Source organism: Neoarius graeffei, chromosome 17 (assembly GCF_027579695.1).
Source record: "Neoarius graeffei isolate fNeoGra1 chromosome 17, fNeoGra1.pri, whole genome shotgun sequence".
Classification (NCBI taxonomy): domain Eukaryota; kingdom Metazoa; phylum Chordata; class Actinopteri; order Siluriformes; family Ariidae; genus Neoarius; species Neoarius graeffei.
Window position 1 is genome coordinate 34,105,677 of NC_083585.1, and position 11,398 is coordinate 34,117,074.

Below are 11,398 nucleotides of genomic sequence, written 5' to 3' on the forward strand. Positions count from 1 at the left end.
GCCTTTGCTTTCAGTATCTGGTGTGACCCCCTTGTGCAGCAATAACTGCAACTAAACGTTTCCGGTAACTGTTGATCAGTCCTGCACACCGGCTTGGAGGAATTTTAGCCCATTCCTCCGTACAGAACAGCTTCAACTCTGGGATGTTGGTGGGTTTCCTAACATGAACTGCTCGCTTCAGGTCCTTCCACAACATTTTGACTGGATTAATTAATTAACTAATTTATTTATTTACCCTTTATTTTACCAGGAAGGTCCCCTTGAGACACCATGTCTCTTCTCCAAGGGAGTCCTCAATGGGGTTTTAAGGTCAGGACTTTGACTTGGCCATTCCAAAACATTACCTTTATTCTTCTTTAACTATTCTTTGGTAGAATGACTTGTGTGCTTAGTCGTTGTCTTGCTGCATGACCCACCTTCTCTTGAGATTCAGTTCATGGACAGATGTCCTGACATTTTCCTTTAGAATTCACTGGTATAATTCAGAATTCATTGTTCTGTCAATGATGGCAAGCCGTACTGGCCCAGATGCAGCAAAACAGGCCCAAACCATGATACTACCACCACCATGTTTCACAGTTGGGATAAGGTTCTTATGCTGGAATGCAGTGTTTTCCTTTCTCCAAACATAATGCTTCTCATTTAAACCAAAAAGTTCTATTTTGGTGTCATCTGTCCAAAAAACATTTTTCCCATAGCCTTCTGGCTTGTCTGCATGATCTTTAGCAAACTGCAGATGAGCAGCAACGTTCTTTTTGGAAAGCAGTGGCTTTCTCCTTGCAACCCTGCCATGCACACCATTGTTGTTCAGTGTTCTCCTGATGGTGGACTCATGAACATTAGCCAATGTGAGTGGGGCCTTCAGTTGCTTAGAAGTTACCCTGGGGTCCTTTGTGACCTCGCTGACTACTATACGCCTTGCTCTTGGAGTGATCTTTGTTGGTCGACCACTCCTGGGGGGAACAATGGTCTTGAATTTCCTCCATTTGTACACAATCTGTCTGACTGTGGATTGGTGGAGTCCAAACTCTTTAGAGATGGTTTTGTAACCTTTTCCAGCCTGATGAGCATCAACAACGCTTTTTTTGAGGTCCTCAGAAATCTTTTTTGTTCGTGCCATGATACACTTCCACAAACGTGTTGTGAAGATCAGACTTTGACAGATCCCTGTTCTTTAAATAAAACAGGGTTGTCACTCATACCTGATTGTCATCCCACTGATTGAAAACGCCTGACTTTAATTTCACCTTCAAATTAACTGCTAATCCTAGAGGTTCACATACTTTTGCCACTCACATATGTAATATTGGATCATTTTCCTCAATAAATAAATGACCAAGTATAATATTTTTGTCTCATTTGTTTAACTGGGTTCTCTTTATCTACTTTCAGGACTTGTGTGAAAATCTGATGTTTTAGGTCATATTTATGCAGAAATATGGAAAATTCTAAAGGGTTCACAAACTTTCAAGCACCACTGTATGTACATACATTTTTGTAGTTTAGATGTTAAAATGAAATTTAAAATTGTACACATTTTAAAGTATAGTATGATATCTCCCACTATTTTTATATCCTCAGAGCATTGTTAGTGAGTTTGTCTAAAAGTTGAATGTTACAGTGCATGCTTCCATCCTCCTGGAGATGGAGCTATATATATTTTCTGCCTGTCTGTGACCAGCTCCATGTTCTCTTTGTAGCATGGCTATCCATCCTGACATGGTCACCATAGCAACAGGACAAGTTGCTGGAACATCCAAAGATGGCAAAGTAAGACTTGGTTTTTTTTTTTTTTTTTTCTTTCTTCTCTCTCTCTCTCACACACACACACACACACGTGCGCGCGCGCGCACACAGAATAGTGATGAGTGGGTACGGTAAAGGAAGTGTGTTCCTACTTATTAAAGAAAGGCATGTTTAAGTATATTGCACATTGATGCTTGATACAAATCTGAATAAAACTTATGTCTACATGTACATTTATTTCGGTATGTTTATGGTACTGACTAATTGTTTTTGTACTTTTTCTAATAAGCCACTAGCTCCTCATGTTCGCGTCTGGGACTCTGTTAGTCTGAACACACTACATGTGATCGGGTCTGGTGTATTTGACCGTGCTGTCACCTGTGTGGCTTTCTCCAAATCAGTATGTTGAATTTATAGGCTTTTTGCCCATCTGTAAATAATTTTTAATCCGTTTTAAATATGACTGGTCATACTTGAAAAGTTGCACAAAGAGAATGTAATACATATTTTGTTTATAAGTTCAAATGTGAATAAATGATGTATCTCTCTACACCTCCAGAATGGTGGTGCCTATCTGTGTGCAGTTGATGATGCAAATGACCACATCCTATCTGTGTGGGACTGGCAGAAAGAAAAGCAAATTGCTGATGTGAAGGTGAGATGAGGGTAAACTACAAATACAGGGAGAAAAATAAACTCCTGTTTATTTAAAAATTAAAATACTGCTGGCTTGATATTCTGACGTCCTAACCCCATTTCCACAAAAGTTGGGATATTTTCCAAAATGCAATAAAAAAATAAAATATGCAAGTTGTTAATTCATGTGAACCTTTATTTCACTGACAAAAGTACAAAGAAAAAAATTTTCAATAGTTTTACTGACCAACTTGATAGTATTTTGTAAATATAAGCAAAGTTAGAATTTGATGCCTGCAACACACTCAAAAAAAAAATTGGGATAGAGGCAAAATAATACTGAGAAGTTTATAGGGTATTCAAGTAACACCATTTGAAAGATTCCACAATAAACAGGTTAATTGGCAACATGATTGGGTATAAAAAGGAGCAACACCAAAGGCTCAGTCTTTGCAAGCAAGTGGGTTTGCTTGCTTGCTTGCTGTGCCAAAATTCATGAGAGAATTGTTAGTCAGTTCAAAAAGAACACTTCTCAACGCAAGATTTTAGGTCTTTCAGAATTGACAGTACATAATATTGTGAAAAGAGTCAGGGAATTCGGAGACATCAGTGCGTAAAGGGCAAGGTTAGAAACCACTGCTGAATGTATGTGACCTTCGACCCCTCAGGTGGCACTGCCTGAGAAACTGTCATGCTAATATGACAAATATGGCTATGTGGGTTCAGGAGTACTTCGGAAAACTGTTGTCACTTAACACACTCTGCCACTGCATCCAGAAATGCAACCTGAAACTATTATGCGAAGAGGCAGCCAGAAACGCAGCCAAGTTCTTTGGGCCCAAACTTCTCTTCGATGGACTGAAGGACAGTGGAAACGTGTGCTGTGGCCAGATGAGTCCACGTTTCAGCTTGTTTTTGGGAAAACCAGACGTTGAGTTCTCTGTGCCAAAGGTGAACACAAACCTCCAGGTTGTTCTCAGAGAAAGGGGCAAAAGCAAGTACAGTGGGGCAAAAAAGTATTTAGTCAGTCACCAATTGTGCAAGTTCTCCCACTTAAAAAGATGAGAGGCCTGCAATTTTCATCATAGGTACACTTCAACTATGAGAGACAAAATGAGGAAAAAAAAATCCAGAAAATCACATTGTCTGATTTTTAAAGAATTTATTTGCAAATTATGGTGCAAAATAAGTATTTGGTCAATAACAAAAGTTGATCTCAGTACTTTGTTATATACCCTTTGTTGGCAATGACAGAGGTCAAACGTTTTCTGTAAGTCTTCACAAGGTTTTCACACACTGTTGCTGGTATTTTGGCCCATTCCTCCATGCAGATCTCCTCTAGAGCAGTGATGTTTTGGGGCTGTCGCTGGGCAACATGGACTTTCAGCTCCCTCCAAAGATTTTCTATGGGGTTGAGATCTGGAGACTGGCTAGGCCACTCTAGGACCTTGAAATGCTTCTTACGAAGCCACTCCTTCGTTGCCTGGGTGGTGTGTTTGGGATCATTGTCATGCTGAAAGACCCAGCCACGTTTCATCTTCAATGCCCTTGCTGATGGAAGGAGGTTTTCACTCAAAATCTCACAATACATGGCCCCATTCATTCTTTCCTTTACACGGATCAGTCGTCCTGGTCCCTTTGCAGAAAAACAGCCCCAAAGCATGATGTTTCCACCCCCATGCTTCACAGTAGGTATGGTGTTCTTTGGATGCAACTCAGCATTCTTTCTCCTCCAAACACGACAAGTTGAGTTTTTACCAAAAAGTTCTATTTTGGTTTCATCTGACCATATGACATTCTCCCAGTCCTCTTCTGGATCATCCAAATGCTCTCTAGCAAACTTCAGATGGGCCTGGACATGTACTGGCTTAAGCAGGGGGACTCGTCTGGCACTGCAGGATTTGAGTCCCTGGCGGCGTAGTGTGTTACTGATGGTAGCCTTTGTTACTTTGGTCCCAGCTCTCTGCAGGTCATTCACTAGGTCCCCCCGTGTGGTTCTGGGATTTTTTGCTCACCGTTCTTGTGATCATTTTGACCCCACGAGGTGAGATCTTGTGTGGAGCCCCAGATCGAGGGAGATTATCAGTGGTCTTGTATGTCTTCCATTTTCTAATAATTGCTCCCACAGTTGATTTCTTCACACCAAGCTGCTTACCTATTGCAGATTCAGTCTTCCCAGCCTGGTGCAGGTCTACAATTTTGTTTCTGGTGTCCTTTGACAGCTCTTTGGTCTTGGCCATAGTGGAGTTTGGAGTGTGACTGTTTGAGGTTGTGGACAGGTGCCTTTTATACTGATAACGAGTTCAAACAGGTGCCATTTAATACAGGTAATGAGTGGAGGACAGAGGAGCATCTTAAAGAAGTTGTTACAGGTCTGTGAGAGCCAGAAATCTTGCTTGTTTGTAGGTGACCAAATACTTATTTTACCGAGGAATTTACCAATTAATTCATTAAAAATCCTACAATGTGATTCCCTGGATTCTTTCCCCCCATTCTGTCTCTCATAGTTGAAGTGTACCTATGATGAAAATTACAGGCCTCTCTCATCTTTAAGTGGGAGAACTTGCACAATTGGTGGCTGACTAAATACTTTTTTGCCCCACTGTATCTGTGATGGCATGGGGGTGCATCAGTGCCCACGCCATGGGTGAGTTGCATGTGTGTGAAGGTACCATTTGATATTGGGATTTTAGATAGATATATTCATCAAGGTGACGTTTCTTCCTGGGAAGTCCATGCTTATTTGGGTAGGACAATGCCAGGCTTCATTTTGCACAGGCTACAATAGCATGGCTTCGTAGACGTGCATGTGTGCGCGCGCATGCGTGCTTGACTGGCCTGCTGCCAGTCCAGATCGGTCTCCTGTTGAGAATGTATGGCGCATCATAAAGAGAAGAATCGGACAATGATGACCACGGACTGTTGAGCAGTTGAAGTCTTGTATCAAGCAAAAATGGACAAAAGTTCCAATTGCAAAACTGCAGCAATTAGTATCCTCTGTTCCTGTACGATTAAAGTGTTGTTAAAAGGAAAGGTTATGTAACACAATACCTCTGTCCCAACGTTTTTTTTTAAATGTGTTGCAGCCATCAAATTCTAACTTTGTTTATATTTACAAAATACCATTAAGTTGGTCAGTAAAACTATTGAAAATCTTTTCTTTGTAGGTTTGTCAGTTAAACAAATGATTATATGAATTAACAAATTACAGATTTGTTTTAATTGCATTTTGGAAAATATCCCAGTTCTTCTGGAAGTGGGGTTGGTAGAAATGGGAGCACATGAGTCTGTAATAATTTGGCATAACTGTGAAATAATACTTGAAAGTGGAGGCTGATTTTCTGCATGAGGTGCTGTGGTTTGTGGTGATCATGGGTGTGCCAAATGAGCCTTCATATGCTCATTTAAGTAGAAACTAATGCATTTATGGCTCACTGGCCTGTTTATCTGTGTAGGCCAAATCTGATTTTAATTATGAGACTGCATTTAGAAGTGTAAGGGAAAGGCGATTTTAAGAGGATTTGTCTTCTAATTAGAAGATCCAGAATTGTGACCTTGCATCCAATGTTTGCTCTTCATGGTGCAGTGCTCAAATGACTCGGTCCTGGGAGCAGTCTTCCACCCCATGGAGGCCAACTTGATTGTCACATGTGGGAAGTCCCATATTAATTTTTGGACTATAGATGGGAACACTTTAGCTAAGCGCCAGGGACTGTTTGAGGTTTGTGAACTTCTCCATACATGATAATGTTATAATGGTTTTGTATCTGTTTTTAAGGAATTTCCCTAAATTGACTGATTTTGTATTTTTTATTTTTTTTCAGAAACACGAGAAACCCAAGTATGTGCTGTGTGTCACCTTTGCTGAAAATGGAGACGCAATAACGGGGGACTCCAGTGGAAACATCTATATTTGGGCTAAAGGTTGGGAAATCCTTCCTGCATGTCAAAGGAATTTCTAACCGTACCTTTCATTACTTTTTTCCTTAATAAACTTGTACACATTTTAGAAGAGCGATGCACATCCTTCAAAATGTTGCATGAAAAGGCAAATGCAGAGTATTGTCAGTATTATGGAGCAGAACATCACACAAAATAAATACTGGGGTGAATAAGGAACCTATAAACATCAAACAATGCAAACGGTCATTCAGCATTAAAACTCAAATGGGTCAATGAACTTCAAAATAGACTCAAAAAAGTTGGTGCAGGAGAGATAGAAGAAACCTATGGCTTGGATGTCTCCTTTAGGCTCCTGGTGCCAAAAGGCAGCAATGTGACGAGGTATCGGCTAAGATGTGTACTTCCTAAGGTCCTCTCACAGTGTTTGTTGTAGTTTAGGTGATGTTTATTATGAACCCACCTCTTTCTGAGGTGCTCTGCAGTTTGATGCTGTATAGTAGTCATAGTAGACCATAATAGTAGTGGTGAAACTGGACAGTTGAACTTTTTTAAGTTGAAGCTGTGTGTACTGTCGCCTCAGGTTCTTGAGTAGCATGGGTATGTTCCTCAATAATAAAATTAGTGACCCTCTCAGTGGTAGATCTATTTTTTTTTCACACCTTTTTGGAAGAAAGCTTTCTTTCTGTTGGATCATGAAAGAGAATGGCCATAAAATATTTGTTTATGCAAAAACAGGACAGTAGGCAAATCATATTTGAATAACAAATGGTGCTGGTGGAGAACTTGATTCTTCGTGATCTTTCATTTGCTGGACAGGTGGTAATAGAATCAGCCAGGTGGTGGCAGGAGCCCATGAAGGCGGGATCTTCTCTCTGTGTGTGCTAAAGGATGGCACACTGGTGTCTGGAGGAGGGAAGGATCGCAAGGTGGTGCTGTGGGATCATGAATACCACAAACAGAATGAGATGGTGGTAAGGCAACCTCAAGGTGTACAGTTTATATCCAAAAGGCTCTTGTATCCCAGAACTGTTTAGCTTAAATAATCATAGCCATAGTCCTAAGAGTTTAAAAAATACAAACACTAGAATGTACTTCAGGTATTATTGTACATTTATATCATTGTATCATTTATAATAAACAATCCTAAATTTTAGGAGGAAAAACTGAAAAGTAGCTGGAGAAGTAGTGAGTTTAGTATGAGTTTTATTTTGAGTGTTTTTACTGATTGTGTTTCTGTTGCATCATTATTGCATGTTCGGTATTAGTATAAATACGGAGGTGATTTTATAGGAAATCACGTGGTGATTGGTTGAGAAATTCTGACTATTTCTCAGTAATCACCTCGAGTGGCTCAGCAAAAAGGTGGCCAATTGCTTTTTCACTGCAAGTGAGGAAGAATTACACATGAAATAAAATGCTGTTCCTAAAAGCACTAAAGATGCTACGAAGTTTGGTCTAAAACTATTCAAAGGTAAGGTGGAATTATGATTTATTTTATCTATTTCAAAACAAAGTATTTTATGTGAGTCGGCATAGATAAGTGACAAGTCTGCGTGTGCCGTTATTACATTTGCATGGTGCTTTTGAAGTTTGAAATAAATGATTTTTGAAATACAATTTTAAAATGTTTATTCTTTTAAATAATCACCTGTGTATTTATACTAAAACAATTATCTGCCTCAGGCTCAGTGAATATCGGTGAATAATAACCTCAATATCGTCTCGGTTGGGCGGTACGGTGGTGCAGTGGTTAGCACTGTCACCTCACAGCAAGAAGGTTCTGGGTTCGAGCAAGTGGCTGATGGGGGGGCCTTTCTGTGTGGAATTTGTATGTTCCCCCCGTGTGGGTTTCTTCTGGGTGCTCCAGTTTCCCCCACAGTCCAAAGACTTGCAGGTTAGGTTAATTGGTGGCTCTAAATTGACTAAGTGTGAATGGTTGTTTGTCTCTGTGTCAGCCCTGCGATGATCCGGTGACCTTGTGCAGGGTGTACCCTGCCTCTCGCCCATCGTCAGCTGGGATAGGCTCCAGCTTGCCCATGACCCTGTACAGGATGAGTGGTTACAGATAATGGATGGATAGTCTTGGTTATTATTCACCAATATTCATCTCGCTTTCAGTGAATAATTGTTATAGTCCATTTGAAGTAACAGTGAAATTCTTAAAATAAATTTGAGAATGCAACTTTGATTATTTCATCAACAAAATTTCCTTTTCATTTTTTTCCCTTCACAATATTTTAGATTCCATAATTTTTTTTTTTTTTTTTTTTTAAATGAGCATGCATTCCATAATATTTCCAAAAAATACACCTGGTGCACAGTGGACGTCTCTTGGATTAGAGATTAAACTCAGACAGCAAAAGAGGATATTTTTGTGCTTTGATCAAGGTTCCTGAGACTTTTGGGCCTGTTCGTACTTTGGCTGAGGGAAGACAAGAGGAATTATTTGTGGGAACCACCAGAAATGCCATCCTGCAAGGCTCTTTCTCTGGTGCTCTCACGCCCATCGTTCAGGTTCGGTTAAAATAAATAATACAAGAGCAAATATTGTAATAACTGAGAAACACAGCATTATCCTTCCCTCATACACTCTTTTCTATCTCTTAACGCTTACTTGACAGGGTCACACAGATGAGTTGTGGGGACTGGATGTGCATCCCAGCACTGAGCAGTTTGTGACCTGCGGTCAAGACAAGCAGGTCCACCTGTGGGATGTTGCCTCCCATGAACCTCTGTGGAGCAAGACCATTGAGGTTTTCATTTGTTTTATTCTTACAAAATATATTCAGTGAATCTCATGGAGATTTACAGTACATCTATGTTTGTTTTAGAGTAGATCTGTATTTGCTTGGCAAAAGAGCTATTGCAGCGTTTTGTCAGACATGTATATCTATATGAAGGCATGACTTCTACTGGACCACCACCATGTGTTATCAAGTGCGTTGTCTCTGTAGCTATGTTTGTCGTCTGACTTCCAGGACCCTGGCCGTTCTGCTGGATTTCACCCGAGTGGTGCTGTGCTTGCTGTGGGCACCATGACTGGAAGGTATGACTGCACATGAGGCACATCATGCAGTCAAAAGTACAACCATGAAGTTTCTTTGAAAATAAAACAAAAACATAGTAATATATTTTATAAAACTTAATAATCTGATGTCAATATGGTCTGCATGAACTTTATCTTTGTTCGTGCTATAGGTGGTTGGTTCTGGACACTGAAACCAGAGATCTTATTTCTATGCACACAGATGGGAATGAAATCCTCTCCATTGTCAAATACTCTCCAGGTCTGACTTTGGTTATTAGTTAGCCCACAGAACAATGAGTGCTTAGTAAAGTATGTGCACTGAATAAAAACAACCCAGTGAAGACTTCATTTTGCATTTACACTGATATTGAAAAGATTGTCTTCAGGACAAAGTATGTTTTGTGTTCAAAACAAAGTTTCGTTCTCATAGATGGAGCATACCTAGCTGTGGGATCTCATGATAACTTTGTTTACATCTATGCTGTAACTGAGAATGGAAGAAAGTATAGTCGAGTTAGCAAATGCACTGTAAGTCACTTTTTGAGTCAGATTTCAGCATGATCCCTCCAGTTTTAATAGCTTTGTCTTACATACTCAGTATGTTTCTTCACTCAGGGGCATTCCAGCTTTGTTACGCATCTTGACTGGTCCACCAACAGCCAGTATATTGTCACAAACTCAGGAGATTATGAGATCTTGTACTGTGAGTTGCTTTGTCAATCTGCAGTCTTCATACAGTCATACTTAATGTAGATTCCATTTGATTTTCTAATCCTAATACTTTTCTTTTTAAAAAGGGGAGACCTCCAGTGGGAAACACATTACAAGCACAGAGGTAGTACGCAATCTGGAATGGGCCACTTCAACTTGTGTGCTTGGTTTCAGTGTGTTTGGTGAGTCGTCATCACTCAGTGGAGGTTGTGGTTTCTCACATTTTTGGAAAACAGTAATTAGGGTATACAGTAACTAGTAACTAAAACTCATTTTCTCATTGGTGTGAGAGTGGCTGCATTTGATTGCATGTTAACTGGGATGGAATGGCAGTTAGCTACTTTCTTCTACTTTGAAACTATCTCAAGTAGTCTACAACTTGTCATAAATGTCTCATATTGAGATTAGGCCTCAAGCATTAATATCGTTCGGCATTTTTTAGTTAAAGCAAAACCCTAATTCATGTAAGACCCTTCCTGTGTCATGAAAATATTTTTCTCTGTCTCCTGTTGCTAGGCATCTGGCCAGACGGTGCTGATGGCACAGACATCAATGCTGTTTGCAGGTCAAATAACCGTGGTGTCCTGGCCTCAGGCGATGATTTTGGTAAAGTGCGTTTGTTCTCTAACCCCTGTTCTCAGCCAAGGGTAAGCTTCCTGCACTCCTCTGTTCAAACACATTAACATGTGCTGTAGAAATATAATTCAGCTTGTAAAATTTGCTTTATTCCCATGCTTTCAGGCACCTAGTCATGTATATGGTGGACACAGCAGCCATGTGACCAATGTTGCCTTTCTCCATGATGACAGTCAGCTCATCTCTACTGGAGGGAAAGACACCAGCGTTCTTCAGTGGGCACTTGTCTAATTATGCCTGCGTAACGTTGCTGCTTAGTTACTGTTGCCTCTTGCCCACCAGAGGGCAGTACTGCTGTGCCTACCCTCCATCCATACTGTAGTGTCTGTAGTCTACTGAACCTATGTGTGTTTAAATGTGAGTCACCTTAAGTGCTGGTCTGGGTCTGGGACCAGTTTTTTAAGCAACTACTTAAACAGGTAAAACTGGGAAGAATAATCCAGGATCAGTAATTACTAGCAGACTTTGGCCTAAAATGTATTGTGCACATGCTAATGCATGACTGAAGTGAGCTGTAGTGAAGCAAAAGAAGCATGCCCTAACTGTTCAGCCATATATAAGCCTAGTAAGAAAGATTTGATCCCTTATATAAATAATGTATATTATGCAATCACTGAGTGGACATGCGATTTGGAAACTACATGGTGATCTGTGGCAGTTAGTGCTTCATATTTATCTAGGTGTGAACCTAAGATGTGCTTTGCCTTCATTTTGTTAATAAAGTTTTTACTATACTCA

General features: G+C 40.2%; 1 protein-coding gene across 2 annotated transcripts in view; it reads left to right on the plus strand.

Annotated features, from left to right (window-relative positions):
* eml2 (EMAP like 2) overlaps positions 1-11,398 on the plus strand; it is a 35,346-nt gene extending 23,948 nt beyond the window's left edge. For both annotated transcript variants that reach the window (XM_060944077.1, XM_060944078.1), the window contains 15 exons: positions 1,701-1,770; positions 2,036-2,146; positions 2,306-2,401; positions 5,969-6,103; positions 6,207-6,306; positions 7,102-7,256; positions 8,674-8,799; positions 8,907-9,038; positions 9,264-9,331; positions 9,484-9,572; positions 9,744-9,841; positions 9,929-10,016; positions 10,111-10,206; positions 10,541-10,671; positions 10,766-11,398. In XM_060944077.1, coding sequence (XP_060800060.1) covers positions 1,701-1,770; positions 2,036-2,146; positions 2,306-2,401; positions 5,969-6,103; positions 6,207-6,306; positions 7,102-7,256; positions 8,674-8,799; positions 8,907-9,038; positions 9,264-9,331; positions 9,484-9,572; positions 9,744-9,841; positions 9,929-10,016; positions 10,111-10,206; positions 10,541-10,671; positions 10,766-10,891 — 1,621 coding nt within the window. In that variant the 3' untranslated portion in view covers positions 10,892-11,398. The remainder of the gene's footprint in view (positions 1-1,700; positions 1,771-2,035; positions 2,147-2,305; positions 2,402-5,968; positions 6,104-6,206; positions 6,307-7,101; positions 7,257-8,673; positions 8,800-8,906; positions 9,039-9,263; positions 9,332-9,483; positions 9,573-9,743; positions 9,842-9,928; positions 10,017-10,110; positions 10,207-10,540; positions 10,672-10,765) is intronic.